The sequence below is a fragment of the Stegodyphus dumicola genome, chromosome 2 (assembly GCF_044657685.1).
Source record: "Stegodyphus dumicola isolate Sdum_Otavi_A_Nest chromosome 2, ASM4465768v1".
NCBI lineage: Eukaryota > Metazoa > Arthropoda > Arachnida > Araneae > Eresidae > Stegodyphus > Stegodyphus dumicola.
The window spans coordinates 151,307,496-151,332,334 of record NC_140769.1 but is presented as its reverse complement, the minus strand read 5'-3'; the positions used below and the strand labels follow the sequence as shown (position 1 = coordinate 151,332,334).

At 35.5% G+C, this 24,839-nt stretch overlaps 1 protein-coding gene across 7 annotated transcripts in view; it reads left to right on the top strand.

Moving 5' to 3' along the window:
* LOC118205930 (uncharacterized) overlaps window positions 1-24,839 on the top strand; it is a 589,509-nt gene that overhangs the window by 33,005 nt on the left and 531,665 nt on the right. For 3 of the 7 annotated variants that reach the window (XR_015039604.1, XR_015039603.1, XM_085811267.1), the window contains exon 1: window positions 19,480-19,610. The exons of 1 other annotated variant lie outside the window; for it this stretch is intronic. Coding sequence is in view for 2 of the 6 variants with exons in the window: in XM_085811267.1 (XP_085667393.1) it covers window positions 19,531-19,610 (80 nt within the window). In the remaining 4 variants the exon portion in view is untranslated. Of the gene's footprint in view, window positions 1-19,479; window positions 19,611-24,839 lie in introns of those variants that run through there. 3 more of the 7 variants (XR_015039609.1, XR_015039608.1, XM_085811268.1) reach the window with 2 other exon arrangements.

The window sequence follows — 24,839 nt, the reverse complement described above, 5'->3', positions numbered from 1 at the left end:
CAAAAGTAAACTTTCACTTTTGTGCACCGAAAAATCTGCCTTCTTGTCCGGTCGCCGAATTGCTTGTTTTTGCGTAGAAACTCTAATTTTAACTGTAAAGATTTTTTTTAATTGTTTTAACTTATTTGGTGTTTTATATTGTTCTTTTTTTTTTTTTTTTTTTTTTTTTTTTTTTCAGTTTTTCAATAAAGATATTTTGAGGTTTTATGTATTTTTCCCTTGCTACGAAGTAACTGAATTAATCGAATGAGAAATATATCTGTAATGAAATTCGAGGAAATAAGTTTAAATGAAATGCAGCAAAAAGTACGTATAATTTAATATTCCGTGCAAGGAAGTCATCTGGTGTATACATCAGATTTTTTATGCTATTTGTTAACTGAATAGTTTTAAGTATTTCAATTAGTCTGGAGAATCTGGCAAATTGTTTTCATTATGTATTTTTTCATTTCCGTTTGGCAACGTGAACAGTTGTGTATATGTACCATGTAATGTTTATTTGAAAACTTTAAATATGATTTTTGATAATTTTTTTAATGATTTATTTTCGCAACAGGCATGATAACTCTAAAAGTTCCTTATAGAATCACTGAAAATTTTGCATACAGAGTTTACATTATTATTATGCATGATATAGTTAGTCTACATGTAGTAGTAGTTAAAAAATAATCCTTACAGAATTTAAATTGTATCATTTTCTTTCAATAATGTATGAATTTAGTGTTGACTAACATATTTATTTAGCCATACATTACTAGTCAATCAATATTTTCCAATTATTCTATTTCGCTGTATGCTTATGGTTAATATACATAAAGTAAAAAATATGTTTTTATTAACATTATTGTCAGTGATGGTTCATATTTTTGTTTATTTCAATATAAAATTTTCAGTTTTCTGCGTAAATTTTAAAAAAAAATAATGAATTTTTCCTTCTTTTTGTACTGATTACATTAAAGTGTGAGATCTCATAAAGTAACATAAACATTTTGAAAAAAGCTCTTAGAAAGAGGTCGGTTATCTTAGGAACGAAAACTGTTAAAAGAAAATTCGCTGATTTGGAAATAAGTAAAATGGAAGAAGCAATAAAAATAAGTAAAATCTTCATATTCATATTTTCTTTTTCTTGTAGTATGAAAACTTATGTCAGATTCTTGCGAAATGCACACTACACTTTCTTAAAATTATGCTAATCTAAGACTAAATATTGTTTCATTTTTAAAAATAACTATGATTTGCTTTTAACGTATTGTTACAGGTAATAAGGTATTGTGGTTTTAAGGTATTGTTGTTTTACAACTCTTAGACATTAGGTTATTTCGAAACAAGAGACATGAACAATGAGCAATGCCCTCGCCGTGCTCGAACTTCAGACTTCTCGAATATGCGCCGAGCGTGCTGACCATTATACCACAAAGGCATGCTAAGAAGGCGGGAGAAATATCTTATATACTTCCCCTTTTAAAAGGGCGACTGGAGATTAGGGGACCCAATCGGCATATCCTTGTGGTGGAGAATCATCATCTCCCATCTTTTTTAGTTCGGGCACAACTGTATATTTATTAGGTTATTTCGAAGCAGAAGAAGGGAAAATGAGTAATACCCACGCCGGGACTCGAACCACGGACCTCTCGATTACGCTCCAAGCGTACTGACCATTACACCACGAAAGCATGCTAAGAAGGTGGGAGAAATACCTTACAGAGTATTATACAGATTATTCAAAGTACCCGACACGAAAAGCCTTAATTTGAAACACTTGTATTGAACATATTAAATAACGCAGACAATGACAATTTTGTTAGATATAAGTTGGAAGGTTAACAGTGGAGATTTATATTTATAATGTTCTATCAAGTTCATTTAGATTTTAATTTATTTTTATTCCATTTTTATTGGATGTACTAAAAACCTGCTGATAAAAGCTCAAACCTTGATTTGCAACTTGAGTTAAAAAAAAAATCGGAAAACTTTCAGATTTTATATTACCCTCAAAGGAGCGTTTTTTTTTAACTTTTGTGTGTTACGTTTATTTATTAAATATCATATTATTCGCACTTGATGATGTCGTGTCTATGACAAAGTGCAATTATATAGCTTCGAATCTGTCAAGACCGCTTTTGCAACCTCGGCAGCTCTATCAGTATAAAGTAGGTCCACTGGGTCTTCAATGCCGATGTTAAACAGTCTGACCTGGATTACTGGGCAGCTGAAGATGTGATGGCGAGACAGTGGGTTGTCATCTGGGCAATGAGGACAAATGTTGGTGTAACTACGCTCTCCGTCTGCAGAAATCCTCATCCCTTTTAAGTGATTTGTCCTAAGTCTGATTATGATAGTCGATATGGCTCTGTCACAGTTCAATTCCGGGATGGAGTTTCCTTTAACTTGACCGATTAGTCTTTGGCTGGCAACTGCTGTGATATCTTCGTTCCGAAGTGTTGAGTCATTTAATTCACAGTAGTTGTCTTTTGATTATTTATTGAAAACAATAACAACATGATTGAAACAAATATGAAATATCATACGCGGCACAGTGCTGGATCTATGCATGTTAGCACATCCTCGTTCCTGTGTGTTCTAACTGTATCCCCCTCCCCCGCCGCGGGAAAAGCAAACATCAGTTTATCCCTTTAGGGAATTTTAGTTGGAACATCCTCCGGCCCGCGACGAAGGTATTTATCATAAATTCAAAATCTTACAATAAAATAGTACATCTTATACTTTTACAAAACTTGTAATATTACAACATAGCATGAATACTTTGTATATAAAGGACATTGTCATCATACTAGCTACTACTATACATTTTATCTTACTAACTACCACAAGCTAAATGCAAATAGAAAAGAAAACAATTATGGTCAAACAATAACTAACGCAAGTAACAAATTTCAGTTACTAAAGAAATACTAAATAGATACCTGAAAATTCTGAAAACAATCATTCATATCTCGTTCCAAGTTCCAAATGATATAGCATTTGGATAGGCCTTTTTATTACACCTGAAGAAGTTTTCACTGTGATACTTCTTACCTTGTTATCCTGGCCTCTGTGCAACTCCATCACCTTTCCCAGCTTCCACAGCTGCCGAGGTAGTTTGTCATCCCTTATCAAAACTACATCATTTATATTAAAATCAGTGGTTACATTAACAGGTTTGAAACAATTTGCACCCGTTAATTGGAGAAGATAATCTCTTTTCCATCGTCTCCAAAAATCATTTAAAATTTTCTTCCGACACAAATATCTTTTAATTAAAATTTTTTTGTTACTTGCAATACGTTCTTTAACATGACCAGCCTGGTGCGGTAAGGATGTTAAGCGTTTTCCAGTTAGGAAATGAGCAGGAGTGAGAGGGAATGGCTCTGATGGATCATTGTAAACGTAAGTAAGTGGTCTAGAATTTAGAATAGATTCTATTTCTGTCAAAATGGTTTGCAATTCTTCAAAGGAAACTGAAGCCTTTCCTAGCACTTTTCTCAAAATAGCTTTTGTCATCTTCACCATTCTCTCCCAGTATCCATCCCACCAAGCTGCTCTTTTGACAATAAAATGCCATCTTATTCCTTTTGTACCAAAGTAATTTTGTGCAGATGGATCAACAATATTTGCATATAACTTCTTCAGTTCTACATCTGCACCTTTAAAAGTTTTGGCATTGTCAGAGTTTATAGTTCGGCAAACACCTCTTTTTGACACAAAGCGACGAAATGCTAGAAGGAAATGTTCGGTGCTTAGGCTAGAAACAATTTCAAGATGAACTGCACGTGTGACTGCACAAGTAAACAAACAAATATAAACCTTGTCTCCATTTTTCGTAAACAAAGGTCCAGCAAAATTAACACCTGTGATTTCAAAGGGATTCGCTTCATGAATTCTATCCGCTGATAATGAAGCAGTCACGAGTGCCCCTTTTAGCCTTAAATTTCCTGCAAACGAAACAGTTATTCAAGCATGATTTTACAGCTTGTCTGCCTCGGATGATCCAATACTTTTCTCGAGTTTGAGTAAGTGTATCTGAAACACCAGCATGAAGCAAGTTCTCATGTTCTCTTTAGCAATTCAGTAAATCTCGAATTTTTTGGTATAATCCATGGATGCTTTTCTTGAAACTAAAAATCAGAATGTTGCAATCTACCGCCAAGACATATGAGTCCTTCTACCGTCAGGATCGGGTTTAGACCCTATAATTTGGAATCGGAACTGTTTCCTTTCGTGTCAATTTAATAAAATCCTTTTCAAACTCACTTCGCTGTATAAATCGAATCCAATAGTGTTCACCACTTGCGAGTTCTTCAGCAGTTAGCGCTTCTTTACACCTTTCAGAATTTCTTTTAAAGTTATTAATAAACCGTATGACGTATGCAGTGATTCGAAGAACCTTAGATAAGTCACTGTATCTGTGCAAATTCAACAAGCTATCGGTACGTTCAACGTATGTTGGTAAAGCAATACAGTTCTTTTTTCTCTCCTTTTCCGCTTCAAATGTATCAATATAAGCATTCGGTATTTCTTTACTGTTTAGAACATCACTTTCTATTAGCCACAAGGGGCCTCTCCACCATGTTTCATCATTAATTAAAGATCGTGCACTTACTCCCCTAGTAAGTTTATCTGCAGGATTCAGCCTTCCGTTGCAAAAATTCCAATTCGATGGATTTGTCTTTTCTTTGATTTCCAACACTCTATTGCGAACAAATTGCTTCCAATAATTTGCAACACCTCTAATCCAATGTAGCTAGTAAGTTTATCTGCAGGATTCAGCCTTCCGTTGCAAAAATTCCAATTCGATGGATTTGTCTTTTCTTTGATTTCCAACACTCTATTGCGAACAAATTGCTTCCAATAATTTGCAACACCTCTAATCCAATGTAGACATATTGTGGAAAGACTTTCAAAGTGACATTTTCATGTGGACAGATTCCAAACGTGAGAAGAAAACGTGAATCGTATATAATCAGACAATCGTGCGGAAATCAAGTTTCCTAGTAGTTCTAATCGCGGCAAAGTCATTTTCTTCAGTGGAGCTAGACGGCATTTTGAAATTATAAAACTTGTCGCACATTTGTCATGGTATTTAATCTTGAAATATGCGACCGAACCATATGCCTTTGGGCTTGCATCAGAGAATATATGTACTTCCAGCTGCTGAATCTCCAGCTTGTCAAAATATGGTCGAGGTATGACAAGCCTGTCAAGCTCGGTTACTTCATTCCACCATTCCTGGAACATAGATTCCAATTCTGCTGGAATATTTTCATCCCATTTAAAGCCTTTTCCCAAAGATTTTGCATTATCAATTTAATTCTAACACTGAATGGTGTAATTAAACCTAATAGATCAAACAACATGCCACATGCACTTAGAACTGTACGTTTTGTTGGTGTCACATATTTAAATTTTGTAAATTGATTCAGATCTACCTTCAAGGTGTCCTTATCATTGTCCCAAATTAATCCTAATACCTTTAACGGTATATCTGTTTGATTCGATGGCGTCCGACATTCCATTTGGTTTTCGTTCCATCTTTGATTAAGGATAGCTGAATTCGAAGACCATTGCCGTAAATTCATAATTGCTGCACTCAGTATAAATTTAGAGTTTCTTGATAGAGATGCCGCTTCTTCAACAGTTATTAAGTCATCAACATAAAGTTCTTTCAAAATAGAACATGCTTCACTGTGTGAAATTTTATATTTCTTTAAATGAAGTCGTATAGTTGCTGTCAAAATAAAAGGACTGCATTTCACACCAAAAAGAACACGTGTCATTCGTAAAATTCTGATATCACGACCATTGAAATCAAGTTCGGTTCCCCCCTCATTTCTCCATAAAAACTGGAAAAACTTTCGATCCTCTTCTGCTATGCCAATCCCTAAAAATGCTCTCTGAATATCAGCACACAACGAAATTGGGTGATAACGAAATCTTAAAATAATCCTGAGCAAATCTGGATTAAGGTTGGGACCAGTATCTAAACAATCATTCAGCGACTGTCCATCCCTAACTTTCGACGACGCATCATACACAATCCTAACTTTCATATTTCGCTTTGATTCTCGTACTACAGCATGATGAGGCATAAAATAACCAATTTTCCTATCACAATCTCCATGAAATGCAACTTGCTCAATAATAACATCCCTTAACTGCTCATTAATTATTTCTTTATAACAAAAATACAAATGTGGATCATGCCTAAATTTATTATTTAAGCTTATCAAACGTCTTTCTGCAACTTCATAATTACTTTCAATGTGTTACAACCCTCCTTCCATAATAATTTAGTTTCATACCTCCCATTTTTAAACTTGGTATTTCTTTCAAAACTATCTATGACATCTACATCTGATCGCGAAATTTCCTTTTCCTGATTTATTTCTATAGCCTCCAAATCCCATCAATTCAGAACTCTTTCAAAATCTGTTTGTTCCTTCACAGAGATATGGTTTACACAAGTCTCATCATAATTTCCATGATTATCCGATCCCATTTCCTTACCTTGGATTACAAACCCAAACAAACTGTCCGTAATAACTAATCGTTTCCCTAATGTTATGTTTCTTTCATATAAAATTTCCCAAATGTAATTTGAGCCGATCAACATGTGTATCTCCTTCGTATTTCCAATGTCGGCCAATTCTATTCCCTTACTTAGAGCCATGTTTCTGACCCACTTTGAAGGAACTTCTATGCGGTCATGCGTAATCGCATCAATTACCACTTCTTCTATGGAGTTTTTTACTTGGGTTGGTTCTATTCCGCAAATCAAGCTGAACTATATTATACTGCTGTTTAGGTTTACGCTCGCTACCAAACCTATATGTTTCAAACGTTTCACATCTGGTAGCCTTCAATCCTAATGAGTTCGCAGTTTTCCTTCTGATAAACGTTCTATAACTCCCGCCGTCTATTAACACCCTCAAGATTTCGCTCTTTTTATTTGTTTTTACTATAGCACTGAATGTTTGTAGTAAAACCGGGGAGGACGCTTCTGCGCTGTCGGTTTTGTTTACAGATTCCCTTTTACTTCCCCCGAAGCAATGCAATGACTGTACCGCAGATAAATTATTGTCCGTTTCTTTACCATTTGATTCGGCTGCAATATCTGTCGGTTCAGCCTTATCGCATATTAAATAATTGTGAGGTTTTTTACATATTTTGAAAAGCTGGTCCTTTTTCCAGCAAAATTTTGAGGTATGTCTACGTTTCAGACAAATGTAGCATCGCCCTTGTGATTTTAAAGAATTTCTTTTTTCTGTTAATGGTAAGGGACATTTATGTGTTTCGTGAGATTTATCCGAACGAAAACTACACATATCATTCGCTACGGCTGTTAAAGCAGCTGCTGTTGGAATGCACGCTTTTGAAATGTTTCGTTTTCAGTCTACATAATTTTTCTGATAATTTTGACTCGTTCCTCTAAAGGGAATTTCATTTCGCTTAAAGTTTTTTGAATCTGATAATAAAGAAGATGTTTCTCTTATTTCTACCTCTTTTCTCAAAAACTCAACTAAATGCTCTGTATCAAATGATTCACGCGATTTGCGTTGTCTATTGTAATACAAATTTAGCTCTTCTGGAATTTTCTGTAGTATTATCAGGTTCAATGCTCCTTCTAACCTTCTTCGGGAACATACAAGGACCTGACTCGGAACAGAGAGCTTACTAAAGCTATGTTCACTAATTGTGGTAAGTAGACAGGATACAGACGAAGGGTATACAAAACCCTTTATTTTTCTCTATATACAATAACTTCCGTACTTCGGAATACACTGACCCTCCACTCGGGGTCTAACGTAAAAAAAGTATAAAAATAAAACTAAACTCTAATTTAACTTTAGAATAATACACGTGGAAGATTGGCCTTATAATAACAGGAAGCGTATGTAGCACAGAGACTGTGAACACTACAATACGTTTAATTTATCAAGAGGATTAAAACCTCTGGCCTGGAAGGCAAATAGCAACTGCGTAACTTCTAAGGTAAGCGGACTGCTTCGAACTCACTGCTTCCTCTTTTACGCTTGGCAAAAAGGCCACACTTAAATACTTGGCGTTCGCCAGACAAACTTTGCATAAAAACCTTCACGCTTATAATTCTGGCCGGAAGTAGAAAATAAGAAGTGATAGTAAAGATTTAAAATAAAATAAACGTTAGTAAAACTTAAGATCCTTACATACTTCCCGCCAGAGTTAATTAGTTTGAAACTGAGGTCTAAAACGACCTTGTTGAAAACTTTTAGCTCTAGAATCTAACGCGAGGCCAACCTTTTACAACCATAACTTAACTAGAAACTAGAAAATTTAAAAGAAAGAAATTTGTTACAATAGCAGCTCCCAGGATATACAACAATCGTTTTTTCATCTGTACTGCATCTAAACAGGAGCTTTATTCAATTCTGGTTCTTTCCAGAGATCTGGAAGGAAAACTAGTTTAATGAAATGTTACACAATGACATTGCAAACAACATATAGAATATACTTCTCTTAACATTCTTATTTCATTCATGACTATTTTAATTATTTCTCCCCGTGCTCTCTGACATGTGTTGTAAAAGAACACCAAACACGAATGTGTTTCTGTCTACGTGTGCTACACTTCCTCCTACAATCAAAACACTAACGTGTTAAAATTCAACATAACGAGACCTCTTAACACACCCTACTTTCAACTCTAAACCCTGAGGTACTATTCTAAAAGTGGCTAACTCTAAAGTGTAGCGTCAGAGAGCCTAACTACATCATTCAACCTTTACCACATATTCGCCATGATTTAATCTTTACAGTCACACGAATAACAAATTTTTAACATTACTTTCACTTTTACCATATCACGGTATTTCTTAACATTTAAAATAACAGTTCACATGTATATAAGAACATATCACCATGCCGTTAATTTTACACATTTGAAAACATACATTAGTAGTACATTGTTAACTTCTATTCTTTTCAAAGCAAGTGCCAATTCTTTCTACATTGAAATAATACTACATTTCAAAAAGTCTTTCAGACTAAAACTTCTTTCTTGCTAGAATGTTTTAAATAAAATTTATACAATAACTTTTTACAATATTTAAGTCTTTACACAACGCTATTATACATCAACTTTAGTTTTACGCACGAGTAATTGAAAAACATAATAAGAAAATCGGTCACAACTCATTTCTCGCCCTTTTGGCGATAAAGGTAGACCTCGCATGAGGTAAAACTTCTTGAAATCTGCCACTTGCAGTAAGAATGAAAGATTAACTTAAGTTTGCAAAGTAACATAAAATTTTACTTATCTTTGTAATATTCGGACATCCTTTTCTGGGCCCAGTCTTTAAAGGTACTGCAAATAGTAGCTTGGTTTATCCTCCTTCTTGTACGGGCTCGCCCTTCAGTGCTTTCCTCTGGAAGCTTCCTTTTTTCACCAGTACGGCCACCCTTGAATACTTTCCTTTTCTCCTCTGCTTGTGGTCTTTGCCGTTTGATGGCAGCTGGTCTTGGCGGAACCGGGAAACTTCTGTCGTGATCCTGCTTGGACCTCGTTGTTGGCCGTTCAAATTTTTCTTGTACTTTTTCCTCCGCCGCTGATGGCCCTTCCGCAGTTCGGCGACTTTTGCTGCGGAGAGTTCTGTCGGATGAGTAGATCTTCCGTTTTAAAGCCGGGTTATAGTTGCCGTCATTTCTCCTGGTCCTCTTCACATACGTCGTCCTTCTCCCTTCTTCATTCTGGGGGTGTTCGTGAACTCTGTTTTCTGGACGGTGGAACGGCTTCTTTTTCTTGTTACCTTCCATTTTTCCGCGGGGCAATTTTCTTTTCACTTGCTTCTGTCTCTCATTGGCTTGCCCTTGTACTTGTCGTTTTTTCACCTCTGGAACTTGTACCTGCGGTGTCTGCCGTGCCGGATCCTGCAAAAGATCTGAAAAGATTTGCATTTTATTACGATCGAAGTAGGGCTTGATTTGATCAATGTTTGCGGAACAGGTTTCACCATTTCTGGCTTTTAACACTACAACAGCGTGAGTTATTTTTTCTATAACATATGGTCCTTCAAATCGTGGAAAAATTTGGCAGTTTTATCTTCTGGTGCTGAAGAAAGTGAATGCTTAATTTTTAAAACTTCATCCACTACTTTATAAGTTACTCCCCGTCGTTTCAAATCATAATATAATTTCTGTTTTCTTTGTGCTACTTCCGTATTCTTTTTTGCTTCTTTTATTAGTTTTTCTATATCACCCATTTTAAATTCTGGGGCTCTTTGTTGCACATAAAATAGTTTATCTAACGGTGTTATAATCTTTCTGCCTAGAAATAACTCAGCAGGAGTTTTGCCCGTTGTATCATGTTTTGCGGTCCTAAGGGCGAAGGCAAATTCATTGGCATAGTTATCCCAGCTTTTATGAAAATTTTTAACATAACTACGGATAATTTTCACTATATTTCTGTTGACCCGTTCCGCTATATTTGATTGCGGCCGATACGGGACCATTTTTAAATGACGTATGCCCAGTTTTTGGCACATGTCTTCAAATATATTACTTACAAATTGAGGACCATTATCCGATATAACTTTTAGGGGCGCCCCGTATTTTAAAATATATTTATTTAAAATAGAATCCGTAACCAATTTCGCGGAGGCTCGTTTTAAGGGAACAATTTCGGTCCATTTACTAAAATGATCAACCATAACAAGGAGATAGCGACTTTTATTTAACTGACTTTTTGGGAAAGGGCCCAATAAATCGATGCCAATTATTTCATTTGGAAATTCGGATTTAATACTATTTAGAAACCCGGCCGGGCGGAAATTAATATAATTAACGGCTTGACATGTTGGGCAGGACTGGACATACGCCCTTGTTAACTTTTGCAGTTCAGGAAAGTAGACTGCCTCGCGTACGCGTTGGATAGTTTTTCGAATACCAGCCTGAGAAACTAAAGGGCTGTCATGGAGCTCATGCAGGATATTTAATCTAAGACTAGCTGGGATAACAGGTCGAAATTCGTTGTTGGAATTTGTAGTTTTTGTGTAGAATAATAGACCATCTATTAGTTCGTAATGGGCCGCCCTATTTCTTATCGCCACAATATCTTGGTGGCTAAAATTTTCAGGATCCTTCAAATACTCATAAATACTTCCAAACTCAGGATCCTTACCCAGTTCTGTTATTACAGTTTCTCGGGAATTTATTGTACACGCTGTAAGCATTGCAACTTTTACGGTATTACCCTGTTCGTCTAATTTAATTCGTGATAGGGCATCTGCTACGATATTTTCCTTTCTGGGGGTATGCTTGATTACCAGATTATATTCTTGCAGCTTGAATGCCCATCTTATTAACCTTGGGGATAAATTTTTCCCTGAGTACAATCTAGTTACCGCCGCATGATCAGAGTATACTGTTATCGGCGCCTTTCCAAAATAGACTCGGAACTCTTGCACTGCTAACAGAACTGCAAGTGCCTCTCTCTCGGTCGCGGAATAGTTTCTTTGTGTTTCATTTAAAGTTCGGCTAAAAAATGCCACGGGCTGCTGATTTTGCGAAAGTACCGCTCCTACCGCATAATCCGAAGCATCCGCTGAAATTTCTAAATTTTCATCCTTTTCAGGAAATTTTAACACAGGGGCTTGCGTTAATGCTTGTTTTAATTTTTCGAAAGCACTATTGGCTTCGGCCGTCCACGAGAATCTTGCCTTTTTCCTTTTTAATTTTAACAATGGCTCAGCGATAGCCGCAAAATCTTTTATAAAGGACCTATAATATGAACAAAGTCCTAGAAAAGAAGAGAGCTTCTTTGCCGTGTTTGGAGTCGGATACTTTTGTACAGCGATTATTTTTGATTCATCTGTCTCAATCCCTTTTTGAGATATTTTGTAACCTAAATATTTTAATTCAGGGGCTGCAAATTTGCACTTTTCGACATTAACTTTTAGACCGGCCTCATTTAATAAAGAAAACACCTGTCTTAAATCCTGTACATGTTGGTCTAGATTATCACTAGTAATAATGATATCGTCTAAATAGATAAATGTGGACTTTCCAAGAACAGGTCTTAACTTAATGTCCATGCATCGCTGAAATGTTGCCGGGGCGCCTGAAAGGCCAAACGGCATACGCAAAAATGCATAAGTGTCAGACTTGGTTATAAAAGCAGTCTTAGGCACGTCCTCAGGCCTCACCCCTATTTGAAAATAACCAGTCGTTAAGTCTAAAGTCGTCATAAATTTGGTTGATTTTATGTTCCTTAAAATTTCTTCTATGATCGGCAACGGATATACCGGATATTTCGTTATGGAATTTAATTTACGGTAATCAATAGCGAATCTCCACCTTTTTGGATGCTCCAAAGGATAATCATTATTTTTCTTACATAAAACCACCGGGCTAGCATAACTATTTGAGATGGGCGTTATGATCTTTTTACGTAGCATATCGGTAATATGCCATTCTATAATTTTTTCCTTATTCTTATCATACCGGTATGGTTTTTGACGAACTGGCAATGCATCTCCGGTGTCAATACTATGGTTAGTAACCTGAGTAAATCCTGGAATATCACTAAATAACGAAGCAAATTCACTTACCACTTGTCGGATTCTATCTTGCTCGTCATTAGGCAGGTGGTCAAGATTTAACCTTGGCGGTTCAACCTTTTCTACACGCACTGGTTTCATTGTCAGCTTAAGGGACGCTTCATTAAAATCCAGTGTAGCTTGTGCGCCTGAAAGAAAGTCTATTCCTAAGATCAAATGTGCTTGCAGATTCTTTACTATAAAAAACATCACCTTTACTTGTTCGTCCTTGATACGGATATACAAAGGTACTTTACCTACGCACTTACATTTGCTAATACTGTCGTATTATCCGCATTATATATGCGGTATTTGCGAAAATACTTTCTAAAAAAGACTTCTGCCACACAGGAACACTGCGCGCCGGTATCCAGGAGTGCGGTGGCCGGGATATTATTCACCAAGACTTCAATCTTCGGAAGAGTAAAATTTTTAACCATTACTGTATTTAACTTGTAGGAAGAGGGTTATTCGTGGCCTTCGGATTTCCGCACCCTCTCGTCCGCAGAAATCCGTTTTAGTTAAAATTATTTTTCCTTTCCGTGCTTTCCTTCTTTTTCCCCTGGCCTTGAGACTTTTTTCCTGGGTTGCTATTGAACTGTCGACGTTCGCCGGCTGTTTTTGAATGCTCGGGTTTCCTTGCCCACTGATTCGCTTTTTCTCCGTAGCCGTATGCTTGAGTTTCCTGTAGTCTTGGCGTACCAAATTGGTTTCGCTGTTGATATTGGCGTCTTCTTTCGACGTCCGCCGTTCTTCTACTTTCAAACTGGATTGCTAGCTCAAATAACTTTTCCAGTGTAGTCGGATTTCTTAATTCAATAAAGTCTTGCACTTGGGGCAGTAACCTCGGCAAAATTACTTGAATTATTTCAGGATCCGGACGGTTTCCATACAAGAGCTTGAAAACGTGAATTTTTCTTAAAATAAAGCTCGAGAAGTTTTCGATTCTTTGTTGATATATACTAAAAAGTTCCGTTTCTAATTTCGCACGATCCCTTACAACAGGGAAGGCTTTTAGTAGGGCAGTCTTGAAATTTTCGTAAGTATAGGTGGGACTTCCTGCTTGACCCAAGAGACTTCTGCCGATACATTTGAACCAGTTAAGCCCCTCAAAGCGCTGGTAGCTAAGGTAACTTTTTGAAACTCGTACACGGGGTAGAGCATGAAGTGGTCATCCAATTTTTCCAAAAAACTGGTTACCGGTGAGTTTCCGTTAAATGTTGCTTCTGGTTTCATCGAAGCGCGCATGGTCTGGACGATGTAACCGAATCCTTCCAGGGCGGCAGCTGGCATTTCTCGATTCTGAGCCGTTTCTGCAGGCAGCACAGGTTCTTCTTGAAACTCGGCCATGGTTATTCTTCTTCGTTGGGCGCCACTATCAGGTTCAATGCTCCTTCTAACCTTCTTCGGGAACATACAAGGACCTGACTCGGAACAGAGAGCTTACTAAAGCTATGTTCACTAATTGTGGTAAGTAGACAGGATACAGACGAAGGGTATACAAAAGTCTTTATTTTTCTCTATATACAATAACTTCCGTACTTCGGAATACACTGACCCTCCACTCGGGGTCTAACGTAAAAAAAGTATAAAAATAAAACTAAACTCTAATTTAACTTTAGAATAATACACGTGGAAGATTGGCCTTATAATAACAGGAAGCGTATGTAGCACAGAGACTGTGAACACTACAATACGTTTAATTTATCAAGAGGATTAAAACCTCTGGCCTGGAAGGCAAATAGCAACTGCGTAACTTCTAAGGTAAGCGGCCTGCTTCGAACTCACTGCTTCCTCTTTTACGCTTGGCAAAAAGGCCACACTTAAATACTTGGCGTTCGCCAGACAAACTTTGCATAAAAACCTTCACGCTTATAATTCTGGCCGGAAGTAGAAAATAAGAAGTGATAGTAAAGATTTAAAATAAAATAAACGTTAGTAAAACTTAAGATCCTTACAGTATTACCGGGCAAAATAAACTACTATAAGTGCTTGCTGCAACACCTAAAGACTTTAACCCGGCGGAAGTCGCACCAAGAAAAGTTACTAGAGTGGGCGCGTGGGGTATCACATACCCCAATATTAAAAATACGATAAAAATAGTTTTATTTAGTTTTAAAGCTGTTTTCCTTGTTCTCGTGTATTATAAATACGTGAATAATAATTGGGTTTGAAAAAAATTCATTTCCAAAATAATCTTAGAGTTAAAATTAAGATAAATGAAAATATAAAAAAATAAACATCATGCCTCTAAGATTCATTGCATCTCTAATACACCATGCTTATTTTATTTCTTCACACTTTGAACGAAATACATTTATGTGCTCTTGGCACAGAATGTTTTCACATTTTAAACATTGCATTCACGTTCTTCTGTCCTTGGCGCGAGGGCAAAAAATTTATCACATCTTTCATACTTAGCTTTTTCGAATTTCATGTATTCGTTTTAATTCTTAGTCGAAATTTCTGCTTTTGTTTTGCATGCAGTAAGTCAATTTCTTGGAAAAGTATTAATCTCTGTTCTTTGTTCAATAGTTTCTTTCATTAATTGTAATGCTAAGTCCTTCAAAAACAGACTTCTGTTTCTGGTTGGTGGATTAGCAGAGAATGTAATATAATTCAAGCATTTATTACAACAACATTCAGTGCAGGAAAGAAAATTACCATTGGCCACCTCCTTGTTATTCTGGCAATTGAATAATTGGCTGACATTTCATCCCATATATCCACTGCTCCTTTAGTCATATTATAAAAACATGTAATTCCTGACGTTTTATTTTCTCCAATAGTATCATCTATAGTATGATCGTTATATAATGTTGAAAGCATAAGAACAGTTTTTCCTTTCTTAGGGACATTAGGAATTAATGTTTTATCTTTTTCGAAACCAAAACAGTGTAGAAAATATTCCTAGTTTCATCTTCAGTTTCCGAAATTCAATCTTCCTCGCTTTCAAATATTTCTAATAAATCTCACAGGCGTTGCATCTCCAATTCATAGGGAGTCATTCTTTTTACCTTTACCATAACGCGGTTAGAAATTTTCAAGAATTTAATGTCAAGTACTTTAAAATCAGTTGCGAGTAGAAATATTTAATGTTACACTCTAGAATTAAATTTCTGAACTAAATATTCGGTCAGAAAAGCACTTACGCGGACAGGCGCGTGGTGTGTGTCATACCCCAGTTCCAACAAAATACCGATAAATCTTTTTCTGAAACACACAGACAAAGAAAGTCAACCACAACTAGAAACTCAGCTACTGAATGCAGCACAGAATTTCAGTTTCTCAAGTTAGAAACATTCCACTTTTATGTAAGGGTGGGGTATGATACACCCCACGCGCCTTTCCGAAGGTTAATGATCGAATTTGAATCTCAATCGTATCATACATTCTTCGCAATGCTGTAACGTTCGCGCATGTCTTAACGGAATCAATCAGCAACAGTTTATTCATGTGCAAGCTTATAATCAAATCTAGCCTTCCGAATCTTTCTTTTAACAACTTAATTGAGGAATCATAATTTTCGCTTGTTAACGAAAATCCCGAAACTGCTGAAAAGGCAGTACCTCCCAAAAATGTTTTCAGATACGAAAACTTCTCAACCTTACTTAAGGAATTGTTATTATGAATAGTTAATTCGTAGGAATTCCAGAAATCCAACCAAGAGCTACAATCACCGTAGAACTTCTCAATACTTAATTTCGAAAGCTTAACTACACTACTTTCGTTTCTTACTATGCGTTGTTCCAACCTAACATTTTCATTAACTCGAATTTCATTTTGCGAAGCCCCGTTAAAAGTACTTTCTTATATGCCTATCTAGTTTCGCTTTCCATTGGATACTGCGTTTCTGATATTCTTCACTCTCAGCAGTGTCGTTTTCTAACTCATCTATACCAATTATCGCTTCTATTTCACTATCTAAACCCTTAAGATTCTTTATCTTTTCAATCAACTGGTTTCTTTGATCATAAAGATCATCAAGTTTTTGTTCTTTAAATTTCACTTAAAGGTTTGTTTATTGCGTCTTCAATTTTGCCGAAAGATTACAAAAAAGCTGTCTAATGCAGTTTCGTTTCTGCCTTAACCTTTCAACTCATTTCACTATGTTTGCATAAACTACTTCTGTTTTCAAAACTAAATTTCAAGTCAATTTACATCAACTAAATAATCAAATCACCACTATAAATTCAAAACTTCCTATCACATACAAAATCATAACACTTCAAGAACTGAATCTAGAAGGACCTACCTCAATTCCATGGTCGCAAATCAGAAACTTCCAAAACAAAGAAAGGTTCACATTCCATCAGAAGGTTCGCAGTAATTCCAAATCACGTCCGGCGTTCACCAACAATTTTTGTGATATCTTCGTTCTGAAGTGTTGAGTCATTTAATTCACAGTAGTTGTCTTTTGATAATTTATTGAAAACAATAACAACATGATTGAAACAAATATGAAATATCATACGCGGCACAGTGCCGAATCTATAAGTTAGCACATCCTCGTTCCTGTGTGTTCTAACTGTATCCCCCCCCGCCGCGGGAAAAGCAAACATCAATTTATCCCTTTAGGGAATTTTAGTTGGAACATCTGCATTGTCATCAACGAGGGTTAGGCAGTTGGATGGCTGAGGAGAATCACGGGATGTCTTTGCAAGCTCATCGGCCTTCTCATTACCAAAAATATTTACATGAGCCGGTATCCATTGTAAGATGCAGGATCTTCGGGCAGCAATGATTTTGTTTGTGAGCTCAATGATCTGATAACTGAGTTGACATTTGCCCTTTTGGATCGCTTGCAATGCTGATCTGCAGTCAGAGAAGATGATGATGCCCTTGGAACTTCTGGTCTTCTTTAGAGAGATAAATCTCCAGAGCACTTTTGATGGCGAGAGCTCGCATGCATAGTTGGAGGCGATTTCCCCAACAGGAATACTGTGGCATTTCTGCACTCCGTCTGGTCCGATGAAAAAGATTCCCGCTCCTCCTCTGTTCAGATTGGAGTCGGAAGAGCCGTCTGTGTAGGCGATCGTCAAATCTTGAGTTATGGCCGTGAGTTCTTCAATGGTATGGTCACCCTTTTCTTTTATTATTGCAGTGGGATCTTTCTTGGTACAAGACTGTACGAGATTTAAATAAATTTTTGTTTGAGGGAGAGGGCATAGAATATTGTAAGGCTCTTTGGAGAAGTCCAACTCTTCGAGGCTCTGGCAGCTTCTTTTTCTATGAATTATGCAAATATTCGCACTTAAACCATAAAATTAAATTCAAAAGCTATATCCCAAAATAATTTAAAAAGAACATAACATTAGAATTTCCGATACACAGTCTCGCGCGCTAGAGATAAAAGTGTTTCCCTTCCCCCGGTACAGTGTTGCCATTGCTCGCTTTGAAATCGTAGAGTTTGTTAATCAAAAATTCGTTAAAGTTTAATAAAATATGAAGTAGATAATAAAACGAATTCCCAATTTGGGTTTCCAGATGCCCATATTCGGTGGAGTTATTCAGAATTATTGTTCATATTACGTTATTCAGAATTTGACGTCTCTAGGTACCATTATTTTTTCACAATACGAGAAACATACATACGTTCATGCAGATTCTTCATTATTTAATTTCTTTAGATACAATTCAAAGCTCTAATATTTGGTGGCAACAGTTTGAAAAGTGAAACGCCGCGATTATAGTGAATCAACGCAAAAAAATTGGCCGTTTGGGCTGAAAAGTGAAAAACTTAATTATTTGGCTTTCCAAGGTAGACCGTAACGGAAGTGTAGTAATTTTTGAACCCTCAAAACGCTCTTTGGGAATCATGAGAGTTTATAAAAATTTTATCAGAATTTTCTACTAACACAGGTTATTTAAGCGCATTCTACATAAATTTTGAATTAGAGGAAATTTTCTATAGTGTTAATTGTTATATGCAACCAGTATCGGAGAAAGGAAAATCAGCACTATTTTAAAAATGTAGAATTAATTAAATTTTTTAACTTCTTGTTTCATTTTTATTGCAGCTTGAGGTCTCTAGAATAAAATAATTTTTAGTGAGAACGAGCTTATACTAAAAACTGAGTATCTTGCCACTGTGGCAGGAAATAAGAGCCATTTTGAATTTAGGCACTCTTCTCAATTAATAGTACATTATGCAATTTTTATTTATGATTCTTATTTTATTCGTATTTTTAATTGTATCCCTTCTATTCTCGACAGAAGAATCAGAACAGAGAAGTCTGTCAAGAACAGAGAAATAACTGCAATGAGCAGGGACCCACCTAACAATACTGAACTCGAATTTGTTAATTTTCGAGCTCTGTCATTTGACTGTAATAAGGGGAACCTATGTGAAATAACATAGTTTATGGTAGATTGGATTCGAAGGCTGATGTTCGCTTTTGCTTTCCGGTTGCGGTTTTTCCAGCTGCAGAAATTTGCACGATACACTGCATGGATTCTTATCTTACTAATCCCAATACAGCATTTATTCCAAAATCACCATTATTTAGTTGTGGTATTACTGTAGCCGTCTTCTCGTATACCTTTCCATGTTCTCAATAAATAGTTGCTTCTAAATGTATTTGCAAAATACCTAATGTCAGTCAATCCAAGAAAGTAATCTCATCCAATTTTCAAAATGCTTGATTTTAATTCTTATCTAAGTATGCAGTAATATAAAGGTGGGTGTAACCCTTTTGAATCTCTATTAAAATTCAGGAAATGGGCCCTATAGACTCCATACTGTCCCACGAGTCGTAGTGCGCATTCATTTTTCGTTCGAAATGAGATTCGCTCTTCCCTTGATGCAATTTTTCCCGTCTCCCTGCTCGCCTTCTTCGGTCCTATTAAGTAATTGAGGGTGCTCGAGACTGTCTGAATGACGAATGTCATCAGACGGCCGATCGTCTGCGCAGCGGACGACCGATAGCAACAGGAACTAACGGTAAACCCTCCCGAAAATATGGAGAAGAGGCGAAGCTATTGCGAACCGTCATCTATCCCCCTCACCCGATCGGGAAGTCGGCAGTCGATGAGAATGAGGTAAAAATTGTGTTTATGTGTCTTCTAAGAACATCAGCTGATCTAACGCTAATTCTTATTTTATTTTATTTTATCCATTTTATTTTCTGTTAAGTTTTTTTTCTTCTTGGGGGGGGGGATTAAGACTATTATCTCGCTATTTGTTTAAACTCCCAATGTTTAAGACTGATGTCAAAAAGTCATTCGGGCTGAATGCTGAATACATTTTGCTTTTTCTAAAAGTTAAATCCCGTTAACGTTTTGACGAATAAAACTGATTATAAGATCAGCTGGATTCAAAGAGGATGTTCGCACATTTTTATACGATTTTAATTGTATTTACAGAAATACGAGTAGTTCACCTAAAATTTTTGTGTTCTGAATGTTCTGTTTGACAACCCCTATTCTTCACTAACTTTCTACACAATAAATTCCAAGAAAGTAAAACCATTTGTAGTATCGGGAGAGGTATTTTATCCCATTCATCCCGAACAGCTTTCCAAAGTCCAAGAACGGATGTTCGTCGACGTATGGACAATCCGTTTTTCAAAAGTCCAAAAGCGCAAAATTCGATGGGTGCATCAGGAGATTTAGTAGAAATAGAAATGAAGGAGTAGGGTCTTGACAACCGTTTCTTATTCCATTTTTTCCAGGAAATTGACAGTATTTTTGACGTGTGGCTACTTGCTTTGTCTTGATGCAGTTCTACTGATGGATGGCACTGTGTGTAAAGAGAAGGTACTTCATATTTGAAAACTGGGTATGAAATATGTTTTTGATAATATGTGAAGTTGATCTTAACATTTTTCTCTACTCTCTTTATTTTCAATTTGCCGTTAGGATGCTAATAAATGGATCTGTTTTTATTTCTGCCATTTAAATATATAAATTTTTTAAATATCCATCTATTGTGACGACATTTTTCCATTTTTGTCTGTTAACTGTTTCCCATAAAGAATTCTCCAGTGCCTTCTGTATTCGGGGATGTGTCGTGGAGAAAGACGATGCACATTATGCTTTTTCACCTTTTTAAGAATCAAATCTGCATTAATTCTCTTTGTTTACAGTTGACACTGAGCATTTTAACCCTTTGCGGCACATTGTGTCCGATCTGGACACACCTAAAAATTTCCTTCTGTACGCACAAAAAAATTGAATGAAAAAGGCTTTATAGTTTACTAAAGGTTACTATGAACCTTCTTTATTTATAGAAGATGGCAGCAGAACACAAACCAGTCCATATATTTTAGCCATGCTTATTTTTTTAAGACCCTCATTTTTCAAAGAAATCTTCCAGATTTTTTGGGGGTATAAAAGAAATTATTTGAAAATAAATTTCTATGTTATTTTTTGGCTGTGTGCTAATCTCCTTATCCTATATTAGTTTTAAATTTTTACCTTGAAATCTTGCCTAAAATCAAACGGCGAACCCTAGGTGTGCCCAGACCGAGCTCACCAATAATCTAGGACAACTGAGAGTCTGTATTCTTTGTTTCTCCGCATCTCATCGGTCAGTTCATTGACAACAATGCTCGTTTCAGCACTCTTTTCGAAGCTCTATTCAATCAGTGTGCCACTTTGGGCACACCCACAGAATTAAAAAGATAAGTGGTAACTTCACAAAATTTTACTTGTGTACTCCTCTAGGCCAAAATTAGACTGCCTGCCTTTTTTTTTTTTTTTTTTTTTATCAAAACTCCGACTTTAAAAGATAGCGTGCCGGAAAGGGTTAATCATTTTGTGACTGTCCTTTGACTTGTCGGATTTTCTTCTCAAAGTAGAGATCTTACCTTTGCAGCATTCGAAACATTCCGTTTTTTCCTTGTATATGTATTGGAAACAGTTCCACTTGAATCGAAACTCGAACGTTGTTTTCCTTTCTTATTGACAATATTACCTATCATAGCTTTAGATATCGAAAAACCGTGGCTTTCACAGCGCTTTTTATTAACTAGAAACGAATAATTTTCTTCGGAAAGAGCACAAACATAGCCTTCCATCCATTGCTTCTTTAAAAGTGTCATTTTGCATGGAAATAAAACTGTCAAGTAGCAGACCATAATTTATACTTTCAAAAATATGGTTGCAATTAATTTTTCCCCCAAACTGGCGATTTTTTATAACAAAACAAAATCGTCTAAAAAGTGTGCGAATAATCTCTGTAGAGTCGCTTTATTCAGGATGACTCATTATTAAAAATATGGCCGGATATGTATAATTCTAACGTGTAAGTTCATTGCATATATTATCAGATCGGTAACATCACCGTAATTTATTGAGTCATTCCAGTTTACAAGCCTAAAGCGTTTCTATTAAATGTTTGACCACTTTCTAGTCAATTTTCCTGCTAGTGAAACTGTGAATATTGTCTTCAAATAGTTTGAGTTAACGTAAAATTTAATTATATTAAAATATAACCTAAATATTCAAAATTGCAAATTGAACTTCATCGTTTATTTAAAAAGGTATTCTTTTCAACTCCTTATTATCGTATACGCTTATAAATACGTATTATAATTCTTAATGCTTCCCGCATATTTGGTAAATTCAAATTTTGAAAGGGGGAGTCATCTTATAACTTGTTGATGGTATATATAAGCTTGACTGCGTTAAGGAAGCGGATTTTACAATTTTTATGCGAAATCCAAATTGCTTCCGAAAGATTACAAAGAGACTTCTAGGAAGAGATTAAATTACCTTTCATTAGGCAAAAATCTTTTATGTAGTACCTATTTAGAGTACAAGCTGAAATATATCCGAATATGCGCAATTTTCTACTCTTTATATAATCTACTGGAAAATGAATACTGCGGACAATTAAGAAGAAACGAAAAATTGTGTGATGTTCTCAAAATTGTTCTCCTAACTCGTAACGTGTGTGATTATAGCGTACAACGTACCTCAAGTTACTGACGCTTCTCTTCCAGACAACAGCATTTAAATGATCACAATTAAAATATTTTAAAAAAAATTGAAATGCTTTAGATTTTAAAGGTTGTCCAAGAAGGTTTGTTAAGCATTTTCACGCTACAAATCTGCTGTTTCAGTCTACAAATCTGCTGTTACAATCACTCCTGCTAACCGTTTTTTCTTTCTTTTTTGTCTTTTTAGCTTTATTATTAAGCATCGTTTTCTTCGCACTTACTCCCTACGCAGTTCCACAGCAAAATCACAAAAATTTTACAAGCAGTAGAGCAGCATATGTAGAATTCCAGATGCAGTGGTAAATGTTGGCATACATTTGTTCTATTTATTTTTTCCAGTCTTTTCTCAGTTCATCACATCCACATTCAGTTTTCTTAGTAAGATGGCTTACAAAACATTTTTTTTTTATCTTTTTATTATTAACGTTTTGTGCGTTAACTGCATTTATTAAATATCACGTTCTCCGCACATAACACCACATTAAATTCAATGCGATGGCAAAATCCCGAAATGTTTAAAAACAGCATACCTTTAGAATTTCCGACAGACAGTTTCGCGCGCTGGAGAAAAATATTTTATTCCGTACCGTGTTGCCAGTGCTCGCTTTCGAATCATTGAGTTTGTTAATGAAAAATTCATTTTACAAACTATGAAATAAATATATAACTTCATTTCATGAAAATATTGTAAAATTTTACTTAGACAGATCACGAATTAAATGTATTTTTATTATTTAAATCTACCCGATTCAAAAGTAAGAAACGAATAGTCTTAAAAACTGCATCAATTGCTTTCAAATAGCTTAGTTTGTTAATCCACAATAGGCAGATTCAGTTTGAAAGAGAAATATTTTACATTTTGCCAAAGGGCAACAGATTCGAATGAAAAGTGAAACGATGCATTTGTAGTGATTCGATGCAAAGTCGCGTTTGGGTTTGAGGCTAAAAAAATTAGATGCGACGTAGGATTAGAGGAAGAAACTTCAACCTTATTAAAAACTGAGATCGCAAAAGCGAGAAGTAATATTAGTTTCTAAAACGATTATAAAAATGGAAACGGAAGAACAAACAGGAAAAAATTCTTCAAGACTAACTTCCGTTGCAAATTTTAACACGTAATTAATTAGTTAATATTTTTAATCAAAATAAACTAATTAATTACTTTAATGTACGCTTTTGAGATTCTGCTACAAGCCAATTCAAAAACTAATAAGACTTTATAAAATCTTTTATATTTCTATGCGTGATGAAAACAATAAGCGCAAAAGTGTTTCAACCAATACATAATAGTATGTAACAAAAATATGTAGAAAGCACATAGACTTTTAAAAATATACTCATTATATCATAGGTAGTAAAACTGACAATAAAAACGTGTTAAAAACATAGCAAAAAAATAAATAATTAAAAAAAGTAAAATATAATTTGAAAGCTTTCGATTTTTGCGCCCAAACGGTCATTTTTCATTTACAGACACATACAGGTTTCGAGAGCATTTTGTCTAACTCCACTTTGGGCTAAAAACATTTATAACATATGCCTTTAGAATTTCTGATAGCCATATCGCGCGCAGGAGATAATTTTTTTTTATTTCCTACTGTGTTGCCACAGCTCGCTTTGAAATGGTTCAGTTTTTTAATCAAAAATTAATTAAAGTTTAACAAAATATGAAATAGACAATGAAACAAATTCCAAATTCTAAATTAAGGCTTCAAGGTACGCATATTCGGGTGGAGGACTACGTTAATCAAAATTTGATGACTCTAGGTACCGTTGTTTTTTCACAGTGCATGAAATATAATACATTAATGCAGATTCTTCATTAATTCGTTTCTTTAATTACAACAGAGGTCGATAATATTTGGTGCCAACAATTTGAAAATTGAAACATACCATTTAAATGATTCAACGCAAAATGTTGTTTCGAGACTAATAGCCCATCTGGGATAACGCACTTTTGTGCTAAAAATAATTTTGCATTCATTCAGATTTGTTGATTTACTTTATCTCAAGCTCCTGAAACTCAAATTTTCAAATACTAAATATTACAGATTAAAAGAAACTTATTTTACATCTCAAAGAATGCTAAATTGTGGTGCGGCATTTTATTTAGTTTTCCTATAGGAACACAGTTAATTTGGTTCTATAGATTTGCTTAATATTAATGCTTATTACTGTTTCATACCTTAAAATAAACAATCCTAGTAGAAAGTCAAAATTTCTGAAAAATACATTAGCGACCTTCAAAAGATGTAATTCTCTTGAATGTAGTTGTAATAAAGGTATCATAGAAGTGAAAGTGAAGGAATAAGGAAAAAGAGAATAT